Source organism: Melanotaenia boesemani, chromosome 4 (assembly GCF_017639745.1).
Source record: "Melanotaenia boesemani isolate fMelBoe1 chromosome 4, fMelBoe1.pri, whole genome shotgun sequence".
Classification (NCBI taxonomy): Eukaryota; Metazoa; Chordata; class Actinopteri; order Atheriniformes; family Melanotaeniidae; genus Melanotaenia; species Melanotaenia boesemani.
In genome coordinates, this window is record NC_055685.1 from 25,051,040 (window position 1) to 25,074,241 (window position 23,202).

The 23,202-nt window shown below is 37.5% G+C and overlaps 1 protein-coding gene across 1 annotated transcript in view; it reads right to left on the reverse strand.

The window, feature by feature from the left end:
• Positions 1-1,232: 1,232 nt before the first annotated feature.
• The window catches only part of LOC121638892 (protein phosphatase 1 regulatory subunit 29-like), a 237,428-nt gene continuing 215,458 nt past the window's right edge, over positions 1,233-23,202 (reverse strand). Inside the window, exons 6-9 of the mRNA XM_041983962.1 lie at positions 6,057-6,591; positions 5,293-5,442; positions 3,696-4,690; positions 1,233-3,320 (exon numbers count right to left, since the gene is read on the reverse strand). Coding sequence (XP_041839896.1) covers positions 1,745-3,320; positions 3,696-4,690; positions 5,293-5,442; positions 6,057-6,260 — 2,925 coding nt within the window. The 5' untranslated portion in view covers positions 6,261-6,591 and the 3' untranslated portion in view covers positions 1,233-1,744. The remainder of the gene's footprint in view (positions 3,321-3,695; positions 4,691-5,292; positions 5,443-6,056; positions 6,592-23,202) is intronic.

Below are 23,202 nucleotides of genomic sequence, written 5' to 3' on the forward strand. Positions count from 1 at the left end.
TGTGTCACAATAGCTTCTTTCTTGGTCTAAAGTAGCACCAAGCCTTGCTCCTTTTTGATTTGGCCAATTTTAGTAACACAACCTTGTATTGAAAACCTAATCCTAAATAATAATACAGCAGATTACAAAAGGCAGGTCATTTAATTTTTAGTCTATGCTCTATTAACCACATTAGAAAAAAGGTAAATATGATAAGAAATTTAATAAATAATACCTCCCAAGGGCACTTTGGTCCATAGCAAGCTACCACCTACTACCCAGACCACAGCAGGGTCATATAGTGATTGTAGAGTCATCCAGTTTGAGGCAGAAAATATCCCTGGGGCCTTCACTCCTCTTACCATTCATTTTATTTCGCTGTGTAGTGAAGGGAATATTTCTATGCAGTCTTGCCTTGAGCTGATACATCTACAGCTGAAAAACCCACTGAACCTTGTCTCGTCTCCTTAACACTGACATGTTCAGAATTAGATGCAGTTACTGGAAACCTCTAACCTGCTCTCAGTCTGCAGTCTTTCCTAAATGTGATTACTGAGTTTTTTAATATAGGAGCTAACGCCTGCCTTCTACAACGTGCACCACTCGATCTGCAGTATTTTCTACAAGACTCACAGTATTGAAATGTAAATTTCAATACTGTAAAATTCCCAACTCATAGCTTCACTTCTCAAAAGAAAAAAGAGTAAATTGGCTATAGAACAAAAATGCCTGAAGGTTTTGAAAGGATTTACTTAATGTAGAGTAGATGTGCTGGCTGGGCAAATCTTCATCCATTTACATACTCATATGCACAAACAAAGAAAAATAATAAAGAAAAGAAAAAATATAGATCCCCTACTGAGTTGTTATCTACTCTTATCTATTAGCTATCAACATTGCTCTTATGGAGGAGCCTGAGAATAATGAATAACTTAGCTTCAACCTCACTCTCCCATCCAAATGTTATCACTCACCCTAACATGCACAAACTGTATGTCCACACACCACTGGACATATGTAACTGGATGTTTCAAATCAATAATCATGCCTAACAAACAGCCTCTCCAACCTTCTCTTACACTGGCTATTTGCCAGAGAGAACAATTAGTCTGATAAGTATCATTTAATGCCTTCCCCAAAGAGGTGGACTCGGACTATTCTAATACAAATGCACCTGTTTTTTTAATCCTGCTCATTCATTATCACTCTGAATGGTGTGTCTATAGCAGAGCAGGTGCAAGCGGTGCAACGGAATGATTGTTTTGTGAATGGTGGTTTGATGGTATTAGAGAAAAATGGACAGGGCTTAAGTCATGAATGGAGCTGTTTCTAGAGAGATAGCTGAGCTACAATGTGTCAGTAATGAGGTAGAAGACACTTGCTTGTCACCACCTCGACTTTGCTCATTAGCAGGGAGTCAACCAGTCTGTGAAGGCTGCAAGGACCAAAGTGCCCAGTATGAGGCAGTCTGGTGAACAGCTTGATTTCTGGTAATTATCACTCAGTAATGTGATGAAAAAAAAAATGCCAACCTTGAGAACAACCACTATAAATGTCATGAATTGTCACAGAATCACTCTTTAAAATAAATCACCCAGAGAGAATTCCTCTTTATCTGTGGATCCAGCAGCTAAACGGCCCAATTCAATAGACACTTCTGAGGAAATTTTATTATCTGTCTTGCTACATTTACATCTATTCACTTCACTAGTCTGCTGTTGGTGTTCACAATCTCACATAGGGCATTGAAGTTTGATTTCCCAACTCACAGCTTCTGCTGGGCAGAAACACCCTTCCAGTAGTCTAAGATATCATGTAGGTCCTCGTCCTTGGCAAACTGCACCTTCTTACGCAGAGCATGGCCTGCTGCTATATATGATGCTTCCTCTCTGGGGCTTTTCTTGTATGGACGGAATCGCTCCCAGATGCGCAGTGTGCTCTCAGATGAGTACTCTGGACTTGAGGAGTAGCCAGAGTTGTAGTTGTGGTGACGAGATGGAGACAGCTGCGAATAGGTGGCTGTGGCATCCCTCTTGGTGCGGCCCAATGGCTTGAGGAATGAAGCCTTTTGGGCTGGTGAGGGTGAGTCATTGCCACCCTCATAGTAGAGGGCAGGAAAGGAGTGCCGGTGCTCTGAGCTGTGGTAGTCTGGCTGAACCTCCAGGTGGTGCTGTTGCTGTCCTGGGCCAATGACTCCACATCCAGCCCCATTTGCATTCTTACACCCCTTCCCTCCCCCATTCAAACTTACTCCGGCACCATTTAGGTTTCCCTTCCCATTCCCATTGCAGCCCCCTACTCCACCGCCTCCACCTCCCCCACTTCCACTCCCTCCACCACAACCAGCAGGGCTGCTCTTGTCAGCTGGGTACTTGGGTGGATCATTGCGCGGCTCAGGGATATCAACGCTGAACACTCTTGTGCCCTTGACAGATCCTGCAGCAGTAGCACCACACCGGTTCTTCACCACAGCAGTCTCAGCGCTCAACTGCCTTTGAAGTGGCCGCACTGCATTAGCTGGGGGTGGGTCACGATAAGGAGGGGAGAGAAACCCACCACCACTGATGCCAGGCCGTTCAGACAGTGGCATGACCAGGGGCACTGGGGCCATAGAAGGTGGATGAGGCTGATGTAGCTGTGGGTGGGGCTGAGGATGGGACTGAGGTTGTGGCTGAAGGTGAGGCTGAGAATGAGACTTTGGATGAACCTTAGGTGAAGAGGCCATAATTTGATCTCCAGGGTGGCCAGGTGAGAGGGGCAGAAGATTGCGTGGAAGAGACGGAATGCAAGGAGGTTGGGAGGAGGACACAGAATTGCCATTGTCAGCTGTGGTCACAACATTAGATGAAGCATCTAACTTAAGGGCATCAATACAGTTGTTTATGATTTGGTTGACCTTGTCCACCTCCTTGGCAATGGTCGAGATCTCTGATGCGGAGCCACGACCATCGTCATCTGAATCGTCCCCAACCTCTGTCCCATTTTCAGCTCCACCTCGCATGTCAACAACTACTTCCCCTCCTGTCCCCGGTCCTCCGGCAGCCACAATTCCCTCTCTCACTTCCCCTGTCACTCCTGTTGTCCTAACATCCATATAATTGCCTTTGCCGCCCATTGCCTCTGAAAAGGCAGTAGCCATTTTTTCTACCTGTGGTAAGGTGGAGAGGCGGGAAGAACTGGTGTTGGCTGATCCATGGAGCATTCCTGTGCTAGAAGAGACAGATGGAGGCAGTTTGCCCCCAGCTCCTCCGGAATGGTGGTGTTGGTGGTGAGCCTGTTCCTGGAGACGCTGCATGGCTCCTGGGTCATTGACCACTGCAGCAGCTGCTTCTGGACCATACCTAAAAAAAACACAGGTTTACTTTTTAGAAAACAATACACCTATGTTAAGCATTTGTTTCCATGTTTTCTAGTTTTGTTGTTTTTTTTTTTTGTGGTGCAATGAAATGACACAGTCCTCTTATTTTCAGTTAAATCTTATAGAAGTTATACCAAACTCTACTGCCCAAGAAAAAGAAAATTACACCAAATGAAAGTAATAAAGGAAAACACCTATTTAACTGATTCATGAGGCATAATTAGCAAAGAAGGTAAAATGTTTTTGCTGTTATAATTGTTTTTGTTGAAGCATCACATACACATACATGCAAAAAAGATTGCTATTAACATCTTAAGCCTTCGTGTACAATGTACAAACATTTAAAATCAACTCGCACCTCATCTCCAGAATTGTTTTCTTCACACTTATAGCTTTTTCTTTTTCTTCCTGGATGCGTCTTCTCCTGAGACAGTAATAAACAAATCCAAGTACAATGACCATGCCAAACAGACATCCCAGGATGGTCATAATGTAGTGGGTAGTTGTGGATGGATTGGTTCGATGGTCCTCTGGCCCCATAGCTCGTGTGGTAAAGGTCAGACAAGTATGGTTGTAACGCTGAGATTTACTAGCAGAAGCCACGCAATAGGTGTAGTTGGTGTGTGGTTTCAGCTTGTCCAAAGTAATTACTTCATTATTCTTTCTAAGAGGCATAATGTCTTCAACATAAGTGTGGTTGTACTGGGAGAGGATGTACATCTTACTGAATGGCCGTGGAATGTGTACCTTTAAAGAGGCAGTGTTGAGGGAGACTGTTTGAAGTTTCACAGAAATCTGATGGTTATAACTTGGGTCAGCAGTGGACGTTACAGTTGGCTGTTGATACAGACCTTGGTCTGGGTTGTCCAAACCCATTCCTGAGCCATCTGAGTCTGGCATCTGGGAAGTCATTCCTGGTATAATCACACCATCTCGACAGAGAGATAAAAGAATGTAACGAGCATTTCTTCCATGGCCAGGCACTGGACTCAGGAGAGGGTAACCAGTCATTTCTAGAGGACTTTCACACTGGAGGCGATCGTAGGTGTGGGTAACATTGTTAAACTCCTCCAGCCAAGTGAGAAAGCTGTAGAGCTCACAGCCACAGTGGAATGGGTTTCCTGCTAGTTCACACACCATCAGCCTACTGAGGACAGTAAAAGTAGAGGGGTCAAGACGAGCCAACTTATTGGATGATAAGTCCAGACTGCTGAGGTTGGGGCACTCCCAGAAGGCATTGGTGGCAATGACTTCAATAAGGTTATGTTGCAAAAAGAGGCACTGCATTCGACCCAGACCTCTCAACATGCCTTCAGTCAGGTTGGTCAGTTTGTTGTAGCCTAGCTGGAGAACCTGGCATGAAAAGAGGCAATATCTCTTTAAAAATGTAATAGAAAACTCCACAAAAGTAATTCATTTAACATTTGGTGGTGAAACAATTCCTAATTTTTTATAGATTACATATCTTTCTTTCATCGTAATGGACTTGTTCATAAGATATTTGTTACAATGTTTTTACATCAGTTTAAAGGAGAATTGTGTAGGATTTAGTGAAATGTAGTTGCAATGTTTAAAATTGCAACAATAATTGCAATTAAAATGTGAGAGACATGCTTTAGAGACAGTGTTTGGTTTTTCCATTTGCTCTATTGTTGAAACATAGTGGTGCAATTTTGATACCCCACAATATCAATAAATGTAACATGGATAAATGCACTTCAGAAAATGCAGCTTTAAATGCTATGTTCTATTTTCCTGACTGATCTCGCAAAATGTTATATTCTGAAATTAACTTGAGTGACAAAACAGGAAATGTTGTGAACTAGAATGTATTGTTCTGAACCCTTAAAAACCGCTGCTCTTTATAGTTTCCCCAAAATATAAATTAGAACATGGCAACAAAGATTTTAAGTAAAGGCATACATGAAGACAAAGTTTGGTTATTGATTGCAGACCTGTAGGTTGGCCTGTCCAGCAAAAGCTCCATCCTCAATATAGCCGATCTCATTCTTGGTTAGATTGAGGTCAGTTAGGTTTGTGAAGCGGTACATGGAGGTAAATAGCACTGTTTTCAGTTTGTTCTCATTCAGCCTCAGGTCATGGACCTATGACAGTCAAGAAAACAGATAACTTTTAGGTGATAAATTGCAGCTACAAACACTTAAACATTCAGTCAAAGAGAATGAACAAATAATACCTGGCAGAAATGTTAATCTTAGTTGCTTACTAAGTAGTTTACTAAAGATATATCAGATTAATTTTTTGCATAGCCTGTTAGCCTGAAGCCTGTTAGCAAATAGCAAGCATCTCCGCTTTTACTATAAACGAATATTGACAGTAAAAAACATCTTTTAACAATTTATATACCAAAACGTTCATTGATTTGCTAATTTATATAGACCTGGTGTGTTACATTAAAAACAAAAACAAAACAAAAAACAAATAAACAAAAAAACCTGATAGTTTTATGCGTGTACAACAGAATTAACATTGCATTAGAATTATCATACCTATAATCAAAAGCTTCCCATTCACATGATTCTTCACATGTACTGAATTGATTAAACAAAATATATAATTTATTTGCAGCAGTGCAACAGTAGTAGTTATTGTGCTTTTATGCAACTCTGTCAAAGCTCTGAATGCATGGTGGTATATGGTTTAAAAGATGTGCCCGTGGAGCTATGAAGGGTCTACTGATAGATAGATTCATACTGACCGTGCTGTTGATGTGCTGGGGAATGGTCTCATATGGAGGCTGGTTCTGACTGCAGATAGCCAGCCAAACATAACCTTTATCCCCCTCTATCAGCCAGCAGTCCCCTTTCACTGTACCAGGCAGGTGGAGGAGCAACAGTGCAGGAAGCAGGAGAGAAAGAAACAGGGAGGGAGAAAGAAAAGACAAACAGGGTCTGCTGGCCATGGTTTGGATTAGGAGTGTTTGATGTCACCTCAGTGGAAAGGAGGAAAAAAATGAGTTGAGGAGAAGAAGGTAGACAGCAGCAGTTCAAATTCAGAACTGGAAGGACTTCAGGTTAGAGGCAAGCTGGGAGAATCCGAGTGGAGAGAAAGGAGAATGGAAAAGCTTCTTCTTAATAATTAGAGCTTAGCTTAGAGCACGGTGGCCAGTCCTGTCCCCATTTTAGGTGTTCCACGTCAAAGGGTTTTGAAGACTGTCACCCCGGCTGCAACTCATGGCCCCGTGTCTCAAAAACACGTCTGAGAAAATGTTCCCTCTCAAGGAAAGGTTTTATCTACATGAAACAGAGACAGACAGAAGAAAGGGAGAATATTAATGATAACTACAAATTAAATAAGTAGAGCATTGGTCTACATCTTGTATATCTGAGATATTTTTTAATCAAAAGAGTATGAGTTTATTTTCTAAAAGAAGGGGGAAGAATATGAATCTAATGCTCATGCTACCCAATCTCTTCAAGGTAATTCACCACAGTGATAAATCCATTAACTATCATGATTATTTCATTAAGTCTTAATAAAGCCCTGAGTAATGCATTTTGTATTTTCAAATTTAAGATTTTATTCTATGTAATTTATCCTAAGAATCTAATATGAAAAGAAATCCACTCATTCATTTCCCATACTGTTTATTGCAATTCAGGGTCATGGGGGACTGGAGCCTGTCCTGGAAGTTAGCAGGTGACAGGTCGTCACTCTATCGCAGGGCCAACACAGAGAGACAAACAATTATTCATGTTCACACTCACTCCTTGGGAGACCAATTAACATGCATAGTGGGTAGAAGCTGGAATACCTGCAGAGAACCTACAAATGCACAAGTAGAACATGCAAAGAAATTGTAGCTTCTCAGTTCAGACATTACAATGTAAATATAAAATGCCAAGACTATAAAAGCAAGATTTTATTTGTTTATTTATTTATTTATTTTTTGTTTTTGGGGCTGTCAGCTCACAGCAGCATTTCAGTTATTTCAGCTTTGAGGTACAGTAGCCTATATAATAATAAACAATTACAATCTAGTTGTAGTCAGGAATGGAAACAAGGAGTTTGGCTAAATGGAAAACAGACAGAGGCTGCTATAATTTGTATGTTTAACATGATACTCGCTGACATTTAGCTATTTACCTTTCTCGGGGGATTACCTGTGGATTAGAGCTCTAATCCAGCAGAAAATATTATGTATCTCATCGCCACAGCACTCACTTTTTAAATTTGTTTCAAAAGTTCCAATTCCCTCCAAGGGAAATTCTGTGGAACAAGGCACAAACACAGCAACAACTGAGAAGAGACCCTTCTTCTCTTGTTTCAAATAAATTTCCCTTTGAACTTATTTGGCTGTCTGACACAGATGAAGAGAACATGACTTGTTTTTAAGGAATGAAGCACTGAAATGTTGCACCCCAGTAGTTATGGGAGACCACTTTATCCCAGCTAAAATATTTTTTTCCCCTGGCATAATTTGGAACATCATTTATTTATAATTTATTATGTAATCAGAAGTGGTCCACTCTAGGGCAGTGGCCCTTGAAATCCTTGAAGAAAAAGTTTTTTGTGTTCCATTTTCAAATTTCTAACTAAAAATATAATAATGAAAGTGAGTTTGGCTGAATGAAGGGGCGATCCGGGATTGCTCCTGATGGCCCGGGTCTCTGGGTCACCATAGTCTGCCTCTAGCCTCTGTAGAGACGTGGTAGCATTTCCACAATTACACTCATCTCTGATTACCCTCCATTCCTCATAATCTGCACGCTGACACAGTCAGAGTTGTCCAGTGGGTTTATACACTAAGAGCTACTTTTCTTTAAGTGTGTGTTTCTGTTACTTTGGTTGTTGTTGTGATACATTTTTGTTGTTGTTGTCTTGGTTATTTTTTTTTTTTTTTTAGGGATTCCTGATGATTGTCAGCTTTATTCTCCTGTAAAAGCTGTAGGAAATTATTTGTTGTGTTTCTGTACAGGTGTAGCAGTTAGTTGCCTGTTATGTTGGATTGAAGGGCCAATGCTTCTATCTGTTGTATCTTTGTCTCCTCATTCTTTTTTCTACTGTTCTTTTTACTTCTCTTCACTATTCTCCTGTATTTTTCTGTTTTCTTAAGTCAGGTCCAGCAAGATTACATAAATTCCATTATTCAAAATAAATAAATAAGATTGAAAAAAACAAAAATCTGTTTATCAAGAGGAGCCTTCTACTCATCAAGCTCCCCTTGGCAAAGCAAATTTGTTCAGCACAACACAGCAGTCAGACCATCATTCTGCTGCTACAAGTTAAATGGGGTCTGTTGTCCTTGTAAGAGAGAGAAATATAGAAGATGCATCTGCAGAAATGGGAAGTGAAGGTGGCTCTGAACGTAGGGAAGAGATTGAGGAGAAGAAAGAAAAGGAATAAGACAATGAGAGGCTGAGCAATGAGTGTCTCCCAGATGAACCAGGGCTATGGCCAGAGAAGCCAGTGTGCCATTTAGAGGTTAAACTCAGATCATATTTATTATCTTTGTCCTATACCATGGGAAAACTTTACATGAGATCTATTGATCAAGTCAGCACTGGGACCCACAAAGATAGTTTGTACATAGTGCCCAGAATCTTGTGCTAAGATCCTGGTATTCAGCTTTGGAGCATATCTATGTATCATGTGTGCTTACATTTGTTAACATTAGCACTGAATGAAGAAAAGATTTACTTTATATATACATATATATATATATATATATATATAGTTATCATGGCAGACTCAATATGACACCGAAATATTTCCCGTTTTCTTCAAAGTACTTTATAATGTTGTCTTTCCAATTTTGAAGACTGCAAACATAATGCCGTGACATGGTTCTCCATGTATGTGTTTAAATGTCTTATCAGACATTAGGCACATTGTATTTTACATTTTAAGATAATTTTAAATATAACAAAAAAGTGTTAGGCTTGGTTAATGTTATTTTTCCCTTTTATTTACAGGAGATGACTGATACAATTCGACTGTTATGCGGAAATGTTATTTACTGTGCTCTAAAAACATGAAAGACAAATCAGTCATGATTCACTTGAAAGCAAGTTGTTTTCTGCCCAGTTCAGTCACAACAGCTTAGATCAGGACAGTATTTTTTATTCATGATTCCATAATGATCCAGACCACACCATTCTCCTCTAACTTATCATCTGGGTCAGTCTCCTGTCACTCACTCCAGCGGTCTGTTTCTGTATTTCATTTTATCTGACAGCCTGTCTCCTTCTTTTTCCTCTTTTCTGTCCACTTCTTTCTCCTCTCTACACTGTTTTTAAGCTTGCTTATCGCTGCCGACTTTCAAATAGAAACACAAATGAATTTGCTCCAACGTCAAAACACAGCCTGACACCTTTTGTGTGCCATCACATCAACTCCTCGTCGCTTTTATCAAATTCAGGGCATTGTTCTATTTTGACAGGAACCCAAAGGAGAGGCTGCTGTATATTTCTGTTCTTACTGCTTCAAATCAGCTTGTCTTTATTTTTAATTACAGCCCCTGTTTGCTGGACTTTAATTAAAACACTGCATCTGACAAATGTCACAAATGATATCAGTTCACAAACCAAATGAAAAGCATCAAAACTATTACCACAATGTTCTCAGGGTTACTTTGAAAAACAGCCTTTTAGCATGGTTTGTCCTTCTTAGAAGATCTCAGGATAAAGAGGGATTTTTGCAAAAGTGATGTTCAAATTAAGGGTTCAGCTCACAGGAAGGACATTTTAGATTTGAACCTGATGGTTAATTCAGGTGCTCCAGCCTTCCAATACCTCAAATTTAAAACCTTATACCAAAAAAGGGCTATTTTGAATATTAATAAACCAATTAATCTGCTGCATATGTGCAATTTTTTCTTTTACACTTGACTATGTACCATAAGTGTAGCATTAAATCACAAATGCTATCACCTGAAACATTTCCCATAACTAAATGCACAAAGGTAGTTGCGACCACACACTGACTTCATGAGTTCTTTTTAATTCATATTCAAGAACTACGAATTAAAGCATGTTGAAAAGGAGAACATTGACATAAAAATTCAAGCAGGAACTGAAAGCTCAGGTGTACAGATGTGAAAGGCATTGGAGGGGCGACGTAGCTAAATGTTTTAACCTTGCTGATATTTTCTAAAAGCACAAATAAGAACAGAATTGACTACTCAAGGTAAAGAAAGAGATGACAATGAGTCTGATTCAATTACTATTGAATGTCTCATTGGCAGCATGTTGTGAAGGAAAATCTCAAACCAACAGTCAAAGAGTTTTTATTCAGATGTCTTTTGAAAAATTATTCATTTTTGAAAAAAGTTAAACCCAATAGTGTGTTTGTAGTAGGACAACCCATTCTAAAAGTGCTTATGTAATTTTAGGGAGCAAATAATCAAATTTACTGCTTACAATGATGATGAACCAATGAGAGACAAAATTTGTCTCTCAAAGAGACCGGTTCCAGAGCCCAAGCTGTGAATTTAGGCAAAACCAGTTATATCTAGCTAATACCCCTCAATCTCGACCACAAGCTTAGCCTACCTCTCTGCCAGAAAGGTGAGGTTCCATGTCCCTAGAACCAACTTCTATAGCTGAGGATCGGACCAAGGTAAGCAACCATACAGTTTAGAATGCACCCAATCTCCTTTTTTCCTCTCTGCAGGTGGTGAGCCCATTTGGATGTAACAATCTGGGGCTCATTTAGATTGCGCCTGACAAATCCCCAAATACCAAGGCTTAGCCACCAGGTATTTGCTGGCGAGTTCCCCTCCTAGTTTTGGCTCCAGGAAGATGTCCCAGTTTCCCTCTTCTCTAGGCATGGTGAGTAGTTAATCCTGTTATCGATTCAATGAGATCTTCAAATCACTTTTACTCTGACCCCTCCCCTGAGACCACTTTGGCTTGGGAGACCCTAACAATAGTTAATGTCCCAGACAACACAGCCCTCATGGAGGTACACAAACCCCTCCACCACAGTAAGGTGGCAATTCATAGAGGAGTTAGTTTAAGCAATATATGTAAACATGAGTTACTGCAGTTTAATAGAAACCATACAATTCATAGATAGGTACAGGTTCCAGGATAAGTACCACAGTAACAAAATATAATTCTGTAAATGGAGTTTAGAGTTAAGCAGCAATCAAGACGCAGTGTGCACAGTTTTCATCCAAGCTGTGTGTGTCCATTTTTCTTTCAACTTAAATAAGAGAATACATACTATTTCAACAGCAATGAAACTATATTCCTTATTTAAATTTATAGTGAGTATACAAATAAAAACTTCAGCATAGTAGGAGCTCAACTGTTATTTAATTCATTCAGTTTTTCCATATTGAAACATTGTGGATTGGTTTTGGACAATAAACTCACTCAAATATTGGTGCCACAGGTTGATTATATTTCTCAGTCTCTGAGTTCATGTGGACTTCAATAAAGCTGTGATAGTAACTGTTTGGTTTACAATGAAAAACCTCCCAGTCATGATAATTTACATCAACTTTACCACATTGTTTTTTTTTTTTTTTTTTTTTTTTTTTTTTTGAGTTGTTCAGGTTCTTTATGCCAGCTTCCTGTTCTTATTAATATTAACTGAGTGCTATCTATTTTTTATGGATGGCACAGCTTTTGTGCTGCCATATTACTGACAGCACAATCCGGCAGAAAACTAGACTTAATTATTTTACCATTAATTTAGTTTCAGGCAAAAGCTTCAGTGATAAAGGGATAGTAGGATTACTTTAAATTATTATGAATTCTAAAGGACCTTCTGCTCTGTCTGTGTTAGGGCAACAGAGGGACAAAGGTTGTTGGGACTCCCATTTGGAGACACACACACACACGTATATATATATATATATATATATATATATATATATATATATATATATATATATATATATATGATAGAAAATTATTTTAAGGTTAAGGTAAAAAATGCTAACATAAAGGATCACATATTTATATTTAAGTCAGTGTCTTTAGAAGTTTACAAGAAACTTTAGAAGTTTTATGTGTTCCTGGCCAGAGTATGAGCTGGAATATGAAATGGAAGAGCTCATAGTCAGACAATAACAAGAAACACAGCCACTCTCCAGACCAGATAAATAACCTTTACATAGTGTGAAAAAGAAAGATACCACAACAGGAAAACAAATGGACAGGAAGCAGAAAACAGACACAACACAGATAGAAAGAAGCGCTACAGCATGACATCTAACATTTTTTTTCCATAGCCTGCTCAGTGAACCAGACAAGTGGTCAGCCAGAGATTCAGAAGTCTAACAAAGCTTATCGGTTAACCACTCACTCAGACAGGTCAAAGATCTGCAAGCAAGCTATTCATTTTGTCAGCCAGCCAAATAAATCTAGACAATAGACACAACGGTCAATAAGTAAGATTCTGAGCAGTCATCCCCAACAGGTGGTAAGCACAAAAACACCACAGAAGAAGAGCAGAGGATTCTGCCTGTTGGCTATCTGTGAATCCCAGCCGGCTTTCCTTTCACAGCAGCTCCACAGTTTCTTCACTTCTATCTCCTCTTATCCTTTCAAAATTTGTGGAGCTGCTGCATTGTTCATTCAAATTCTGAGTAAATAGTTTATTCTCTTTCCATGACTGCCTTGTTCTCCTGAAATTAATGAAAAATGTCTTTTTTGTCCCCTCTTCCTCTCTCTGTTATTCCAGTCTTTTCTGCTTCATAAATATTAGATCCATATACCTTCCTGGGTTGGTCATGTTCTGCTTTTCTAATCTACCCCTAGTTCTCTCTTTAAACTTGTAAATAACACATATACTTATGATGAGGCGCCGCTTGCCAACAGGCAAACCAAGCAAATGCTTGGGGCCCCGAGCCAGAAGGGGGGCGCTTTCTACTTCTGAAAACTACGTATGTTTAGACGTTTAGACGTAAATGTAATCCTAAAATGTCATAATGCAGGTTTCAGCACATAGTTTATTTGTCTGTATTGGAACAAGATTAAATCATATTGCCCCTGTTTAATTAACTGAAAACAGTAAATAAGGAAGTAGAAGTCAGTAGAATAGTGAAAGCCATCAAAGAACATCTAAAAGTTGCAACTGAAGAATTTAATGATGCAACAGCAACACTATAAAGAAAATATTATTAACATCTTACTGTCATTGTTATAAGTACACAATAACATAACAAAAGGATGATGAACACTGGTTGGATGGACCCCTGTGAAGATTTGCTTGGGGCCCCCAGAGACCCAAGAATCACCTCTGTACTTATGTACTTTTTGTGATGGCTTGTTATAGTTTTGCAATTCTCCTTCCACACCCTATCCTACTTCTCTGCACCCTGAACACTTTCTGCTTTTGTTTAGGATGTATGCAACATCTGTTGCTGTCTACCAGACACACTCCCACAGGGAGAGTACAACAGAAAGGAAGTTTTCAGATGGTGAGTGCTTTCAGCCTCTTGCTGTGTTCTGTGAAGGCTGGGTGGATTTTGCCAGTAACTGTTAAACAAGTGGAGCATCATGGGAGTACAGAGGAGATGTCTTGGTTAAAAGACAGGAAGGTTGTGGGCTTATTTTTTATATCAATGATCAACTCAGTTACTGATAATTATATTTACAATAGAAATGTGCTTCTGTATTAAAAATATATAAATATGTAAAAATTTCCATTTCCCCACACCCTCTCACAAAGCTTTGTTTATTTTATTTATTTTTTTTTAATTCGTTATTTTTAAGCAGAGGTATACACAATTACAAAAAAAAGAAGAGAAAAAAAACCCTGGAAAAGTATATTTTCCATTTGTTGTCCACCTCTTTTTTTTTTTTTTTTTTTAAATAACATTAAAAAAATATATAATATTATTGTTATGTAAACATAACAACAAACACTTTGTACAAACTTGGGAGAGTCAAACTTGTGCACATGGAGTTATGAGGGAAGAGAGAAGGAAAAGGAGAAAAAAAATAAATAAAAAAAAAAAAAAAATTTAGGAACAAATAAATAAATATCCAGAATGTTGAAGGTGAAAGGGATGAGTTGTCTTACAAATATATGTTTAATTGTCTAGCACCTCTACAAAGTCTGGTCGTAGGGGCTTCACATATTTAACCCATTTGGTCCATAACTTAACAAAAGCACCTTTTTTTAGACAAATAGAGAAAGTAATTGCTTCCATGATATATATATCATTTAAAATATCTACCCATTCTGACATTGTGGGGGTTCGGGAAGAAGCCAGCGTCTTGTAAATGCTTTTTTACAAGCAGATGTTAAAATAGCAAACAGATATTTGTTTGCATATCTATACTGATTATCAAAGTTTCCTAAGAACAGAGTAGAGAACTCTAAAGGCAGGTTTAAATTGAGGATACCGATTAGCACCTTATGGAACTCTGCCCAAAAAGGTTTTATCCTTGGGCAGTCCCAAAATATATGCCAGTGGTCTGCTTCCCAAGACCCACATCGTCTCCAACATTTGGCATCTCCCAGAGCAAAATGTGCTTTAAACAAAGCTTTGTTTAATTTTGCAAATCTGTGCATGGTTCACTCTGTGAGGGTCAGCTCATCCAAATTAGAAAAGAAGAAGAAGAAGAAGAAAAAAAAAGAATATCCACTACAAGCATCCTGATTGATAATTAGTCTTTATATATCAGGCTGAGAATGTTGCTTCCAGCACAATATAACAAAATAATTGAATTAAATTCTTTGGAAGAGTAAGCAGCCAGCAATCATTATCGGTTTTCATTGAGACTGGAATTATGTCAAAGAGTGGTCACATTAAACTGTCCTTTGATGGAATATTAAACATCACCATTTGCCTAATGAAGTTCAGTTTTGATAATTTACTTGTCCACTTAACTTCACCCACCATATACATCAAGTCTGCAATGTCCTACATAGCCTAGAACAACTTTCAACCATAAGTAAAAGAGTAATGGTGGTTCAACATCTGGTTATATCATTTTTGAGCTGTGGTCAAAGCTCTTAAAACAATTTTTGCTATTCCTGAGGTGTTTTTTTTAAAAGGTGCTTTTTCACTTTTAAAATGAAGCATTTATGCTTTTTAGGCTTGGCTGTGATTACCTTGGTCTTACTGGAATGGATCTCTGGATAAGATTCACTCTTGCTTAATAATCTTATCATATACGGAACCCAAAGGCATGCCTATGGCAATTCTCCCCAAGCACTCATGAGTGATTGTACAAGTAAGACTGGATCATACAGTTTAACGTGTGTTGTTTTATCTGTTTTGAGGGGACCAAACTCCTTTCAGAGAATTGGTCAAGATCACTGGGAAGGTGCAATAATTTTTTACAGTTTTGCTATTAGCCATCTTGTCTACTTCCCCCCAATAACTTACTGTGCACACATCACAGAAACTGATAAGAACTTAGTTTATAATTGGTGATGATTTCACATGCAAACTGTCATGCCTCCTGGCTAAGTCACAGCAAAAATTGAATCTATGATCACCTGCTCTTATACACCGACCATCTTAAAAGACTAAAACGTGGTTGCTGGATAGTAGGATAAATACTGTGTAAAGCTATTGGTCTTTGATTCTAGCTTCTAGATCTATAAATTCCTATGGAATACAATTTATTTATCAAAAACATGATTTTGGGCTTATTTAAATTGATTTCATGGGTGACTAATATGTAGCCAGTTCTCTCTTTTCTATACTTTCTGATTTATTTCTGTTTTAAGTTTGTGTAAATACATTGTGTAACCATTCACTCTCTTCTATGTGGTTGGGAATGCATTAAATCCTATAATACATGGTTACAGTACCAGTAGCACAACATCTGCCATTATGGTAGGTTTGTGTGTGTAATCTATGTCCTCTATACCTTAGTGTCTTAATTATTTCATAACCCATGAAAGAATCCCTCCAAATAAGCTCTATGCTGCAGGTACTGCATGTTGAAGTAACAGCCCATTATAGGAACCATACATTCTTACTCCAGAGGGAGACTACAAAAGGAAGGAGCAAAGATGGGGAGAGTGAAAAAGAGCTGATAACAAATGTGAAAGAGGAATGGGAGTGGGGTTTGTAGTATGATTTAATTCATCAGTTTTAATCCCACTTCTCTGTCATCCCAACAGGTTAATCCCAGTGGGGTTTGAATCTCTTTTTCAAGGTTGACCTTTACGAGAAATTGAGAGCTGAGTATTCGGAGTGGGCAGAATGATTTATGGGGACACAAAGAGGGTGCATTTTAATCTTGATTTTACTATTAAAGCTGAGAGAAACCACAGATTGAATTCTGTTCAATATAGGACAGAATGATAAGATTTCTTGGCAAGTAGAAAAGTTGCATTATGAACTGCTACTTAGGTGTCCACTTCTACAGTAGTACCAGAAGCAAGAATATCTGCACATATGCACACTTTCACACATGGAGGCTGTCCAGCATAAGTGCCATTTTCTTTGTTGGCAGGCAGTCCTGGAATCAGTAAATGACTAGTTCATTTATAAGATATGCCAACAACAGAAAAACTTTAACCATGAAGGTAAGTATTCCTATATTTTTATATTTATATTCATATAAGCACTCCGAACATAACAAAAAATCACATAAAACTAAAGATGTGTAAAAGAGAGTTTTAAAAGTACTAATACTCAAGTCAGTTATGCAATTAGACTTATTGGCACAGAGAAAAATCAAAGTGATGGCTTTGATCTGTCATTATGGGTTAAAAATTGTAAGATGACATAAAATTTTTGTCTGTGATTATAAATACCATTTAATTATTTATTTATTTACATCTAAAAATGCATTGGGACTTGTGATCGTAACCATTTTCATTGTAGTAGTAAAAGAAAACACAGAGGAAAAGCTTGCAATAGATGAGATTCAAACCAGCAGATATAGTTCCTAAAGGTTGAAGCTTAATGCCATCCACCAATCTGTCGCCGTTAGAAGTAACAACTACTGATGCCATCATCCTGACTATAAATGTATGTAGTGTAGCATGATGGGAGATTTTTTGCTTTGAGTGGCAGCAAAGCACAGACACTATAAACTTCCTAAGTCTCTTTGGAGGCTAACAGTTGAAATTAATTAGGCAAAAGTGTGCAGATACAATTAGATCAGCAGGTACATGCTGAGCAGGATGTACATCCACACACCCTTAAACACACAAGAAAAAAGATACACTAACACACACACACACACATATATATACTATATTCACTGGGAGAGACTAATACACACACAGAGACACAATAGGGTGCATGTTCAGAGTCATCAGTCACTGTAATTACATTTAAAGACAGTGAACTGTTCTTTGTTGTCTTACTAAATGTACAGCGAGGACAAATGTAAGTACATTATTCCCTATAAGACGACATCAGTCTGAGAGGAGAGGAGGAAGAAGAGGGATGAGTGAGCAGTAGATGTATAATAAAAGTTCTTATATATATTTGCTGTTCCAAACTTGAGACTCGTGCAAAATTATACTGCTTTATCTTGTTTAGCGTTAACGCTCTTTGATACAGAATCAGTTTTTCAGTGTTTTGGAAGCTCTCTCAAAATGGTAAAGGGGTTTCTTTTAGGTGATCTCCAGGATCTGCTCCTGTTTGTCTGGAATTATCTTTCACTACATGTAAAACAATCAATTTGGCTTTTTCATTGATGTTTGGTTTGAGAATTTGCCTAACATTTGTATGTTTATGTATCATTTTAAGAGTGATTTTTCTATTAAGGTTGATTCAACAAATCAGTCTGTGCATGCCAAGGCTCACTCCACATTTGCAAAGTTGCCTCAAGTAAAATGACTAATTCTTGTCATGTTAGTTTTGACAAGTGTAATTAACCAAAAGAGATTTGTGAGTCATATGAGCATGCTGCCAAAAATGCTCTGTGAAACAGGATGATGGCCTTGTTTGTCATTTACATACAAGGTTTGCTCAGATCAGAGCTTTGTGACCCAAGCCCCTAGTTGTGTTTTTGCAGGTGGATTGGCTCATTTCTGCTGTTGCTTTTATGCTTTGCTTCTGCAAACCTAGTTTCAGCACATTTTTTTCCCTCTGTTATCAACTCAAAACTGTGGCACATGCAAGCAACCAAATCCTGACAAAACATTAAGATTTTATATATGAAGAAACCATATTATGTTAATGTTTCACAAACTGAAATTTTATGTTCTTTGAACCCCAGGAATTATTTTTTGTGTGACTGCCTTTCAAGACAGAATATAGCCATCACTTTGGGTGAGGGGAGGGGTTTGGGGGAAATAATTTCAGCATTTCCATCTGAATAACATTATAATTTTAATAGTCTCAGTGTAAGATAAGTTAGGAAGCAAGGTTTGTTGATACTTTCTAATGTACTTTTCTCCTAAAATTAATTACCCCTACAAATGTATTCCAAAAACAGCAGAAAGAATGAGATGAACATGTCTTGGGATGAGCAACTGGAAGTAAGGTTATCAATGTTAAGAGCTTTGTTTTATATTCACTTACCAAATAAGTAAACCAAAGTAACCACGCTTTCTATAAAAAAGGTTTGACATGAAATACATGTAAAATCCAATATCATATTTTCCCATCAGAACACGCCCAGGCTGCAGGTTTAGTTGTGAGCTTGTGAAAGTAGAATGAAAGACAGAGCTTCCACTTATCAGGTTCCTCTGTTTTGGAACCAGCTTCCAGTTTGTGTTTGGGAGGTAGACACCTCTCTACCTATAAGATCAGGCTTCAAATTTTCCCTTTTCATAAAGCTTATAGTAATGGCTTGCTTAGCCATCCCTTGAGTTCTGCTGTTATAAGCAGCAGCTTAGACTGCTGGGGGATGTCCCATGTTGCACTAAGCATTTCCTTACATTTCTTCTTACTCTTTATTTCTTGATGTGCAAATATGTGATATTATTATTGTCATTAACTTGTACCTCCCTTTTTCTCTCTCAACAGGTGGCTGACTTATGATGCTCTGACCTCCCTATCCTGTCCTCTCCACTCCTATCCAGCCAGGGTAGACAGTCACTCTCCCTGTGACTGGTTCTGCTGAAGGTTTTCCTTCATGTAAAAAGACCCCTTCCACTGTTGCCTGCCACCCTAGGCATGCAGGATGGGGATTGAAAAAGACAGACAATTTAATGCAGCCTGTTGGCTTCCTTAGCTAGACAATAATTATTATTTTATTTTATTTTATTTTTTTTTTTATGAAACAACTAATATGGATCATATAATGTGTTTGTTTTTATTGGACTGTAACTGGACTGCAATGAATCATATTGAATTGAACTGTATCTGTAAAAGTGTCTTGAGGTGACTTTGTCATGAATTGCACAATACAAATAAAACTTAATTGAGTTGAATTGAATAAAACGGTAAAATATTTTTTTTTTATCTATTTTTAGACTGTTAGAAAAAATATTGGGACACTGTAGAGTCTAAAAAAACTCATGAAAAATATAAAATTCTCATTTTTTTTTTCTTTTTCTTTACTTTTTTTTAAAAAGAAGCATTTAGTTTGTATACTGTATAAAGCATAAGACACTTATGGAGAACTCAAAAAAAGCATCTGATTGAATGTTCAAAGCTAATTTCAGCTTTAAAATTGCTGTCATGGCTTGGGTAGTTTTCATAACTGAGCACTAAGTCAAAGTATTAATGTCTTTTCATGTTTACTGCAGTTATTAGATGAGAGGTTGACCAATTCCCCTTTCTCTGCTTCTGCCAGCTGCTATCAGAAAAAGCCTTAAATGCAGATAGCAGGCAGGTAACGCCTCAATACGTCAAACCATCATAAAAGCTGCATAGTTTTCATGATACCATCCGTGCATCCTCGTATGACATTTTGGGTGTCTGATAACTAAGAAGGTTTTTTTGTTTTGTTTTACTTTTGTGATTATAAAATCATTAACTTCCAAAATAGTGACACAAATAAATTAATAAAAAAAAAAAAAAAAAAAAAAAAAAAAAACAGCTTTACAATTTTAAGATGACTAACAAGGGATCTTAAAATAATGACATTAAATATTATCCAACTATGTGTTTTTTTAATTTCACAAATAAAATTTCTTTCAAATTTTCTCCCAAAGTGTTGGTTAGTGACGTGGTGGAAAGGAGACCACAGTGTACTCAGATGACATTATTTGCATGTTTGGTCTGTAGTAACAAGAAAATGACTAAAAGGCTGAGGGAGATTTTCTGAGAAATGTAATATCATCTAGAAAACAACCATGTCCTGAGATTATGTTGTACATATAATGATTTTTCTTCACGATGTGGCTCTTGTCAAGCCAGCCTTGAGCAGTGTACCAGCTGTGTCGGAAGCTGAGGTTTTGCTTTTAAGTTTCTTTTGCCATTTTATGGAGAATTTTGCTGAAAAAAAAAACAAAAAAAAAAAACAGAACATCTTCAAACGACATGGAAAATTAAAGACAAAGGACAAAAGAAAGCATTAAGAAGACAATAGCACAGGGGAACGGGGCACACAAATTATTAACAGGAAAATATCGATAAGGGAGCATGCTGCAGACTGGCTTTAAATTTGATCAGATTTTAACCCCTGGTGAGATATGTGCTATATGGTTATGCAAGAGAGAGATAAACAGAGAGAAAGAGAGCAATCAAAGCAAACTGACTGATGACTGGGGACTATGAATGACGATCATTCATAGTCCCCAAAGAGCACATTTCATAAATATTTAAAGACAAAACTGGCTTAGAAAGAACAGAGTGCATTAGACAGAAGCTGTGCTCGATGTTAAGTGTTTCTAGGAGTATGTTTGTTATATTGAGGACACAGACGGCGCCTACTGAGATGTTTGCTGGTAGATTACCAACATCACAAAGGGAATAATGGATGTTAATAATGTTGAACTGTTAATTTGCTTAATTTGTGGGAATTCTAAAGAAAACAAATTCCTCAGCAATCAGGATGATGTTAGCATGTGTGTTACATCGTCACAGTTAAATGTGTATTGGAGATAAAATCTAACACAAAAGAATTATTTCTTCATGATAATATATTTTTTAATTAGGCTCCTATTGAGAGTTGGGCAGTTTAGTACATGGTAAGTGTTAATTTTATTTTAAATATTTTATTTTCCTCAGAAAAAAACTTGTTTTTAATGTCCTCTTCAGTTAGTTGAGAAAGACTAAATCAGGTCATGTTGTTTGCTGCAGCACAGAGCTCCGTGCTGACCCATTGCTTTGAAATGCAAATTGTTTGTGATTTCATTTTGTTTGGGTCTTCATGTTGAAGAATCCCGTCTTTTTCATAAACATTTTTGCCAGTAACAAACCCTGGTTGTTTCCTCTGCACCAGTAATGCCTTCAAACCTTATGCACACGTCATGTCTCCTTTCTGTTTCTCTTTTTAGCTGGTATTTTACATTATTTATTGCACTGCATTAAACGTGCTGGTGAGGCCTTTGGTGCTTGCACATATAAGTTTCCATATTTGGATTTGATAAAGAATATAATCATGAAAAAATCTTGTTTTTCAGATGCATGTTTTAGAATAGTAGATGTTCTATCTATAATTATTAAAAATAAATAAATAATGAAAATAAATAAATCCCCATGTATTGCTGGAGTCAAGCTTTACTGTATTTAAGTGACACAGGCCACCACATCTGACAAAAGACTTTTTAATTGGCAGCTGAGAAATAAAAGAATTGTTTCATTAACCAATCACTTTGAACTGAATTGCATTTATCTGAGAGTGACAGCTGGATAGAAATGTGCTGAAAAAAAAAAAAAAAGAAGAGCGAATTTTCGAGTTTGCATAAGCCAATTTAAAAGTCATCTGAAAATGACTATAAGACGACTCTGTATGCCAAAATAATTAAAACTGGAGGCAAAAGATTACTTCTATTTGAAAGCTGGTAATTAAAGTGATTGAACAACAGATAGGGAGCACAAGATAAAGAAAAACAGGAAATTGAATGGTAAAAGAATAGATGTTGAAATTTTTAATAAGAGAATGATTTATTGTAATGAGTCTAGTGTGTAATCATGTTACTGATTATTGTAAACATATCTATCCTTGCATGGCGATACATGAGATCATGTCCCAGTCCAATTCAACCCTCAGTTCCTCTATGTTTCAAAGTGTCCTTGAGCAAGACTGAACTGTGATGTGATTGTAGAGGAAAGGGATTATAGCATGCATATAAATATAAGAGGCAATGTATGAGTGTTTGAGTGAATGACACACATTTTATTTCAGGCTGTTTTGGATGAAGTGTCAGTGTTTATTGTGCTAGTTGCCCCCAGAAAACAAGTCTGGAATTCAAATGAACAGCACAATGTTAATTATGTTGTTAGAATATCGGAGGCTTGAGATTGTATCATTTTTGTTTAATTTTACTTTGTATGTAATCTTCTCTGATTTTTAAACAAATTTTAACCATTTTAACCTCAAAATTTCATTTTATTATCTTTTTCTTAAGTGTTACTCAGTGTCTTTCATCTTATTCTGAAGACTTATTTTCTTCTCTTTTTGCTTTTTTTTTTCTTATTCCTCCACTGCTCCCATAATTACTTCCCTGTCTGCATTTTTAGTCTCTCATGACTTTTTTCCCCCCATATCATGTTTTTATTTAAATTTTCTTAAAGCTTCCAAAAACTTTTAATCTCAGGCTCAATTTAGGAAACTTTGTCACTCCTTTCCCTTGTTGTCTGCACTCCTCTTGCACCTCCTTGAAACCCAACATGTCAGCCCCGAGATTTACTTAGCCTTCTCTTCTCTCTTCTTTTATCCTTCTACAACTCCCCTGAAAGCCTCTTCACTCATTTTCTCTGCCCTTAGATTCATGACACCTCCTTGTTCTCCTGTCCCTTGCTACTTTTTTTCTTGGCTCCTTGAAAAAAAAAAAAAAACAACTTTCTCCCATCTTCCTTAGTGACAAGTTACAGTAACTTTTCTGTTCTTTTATCTGTTCTCCCATTG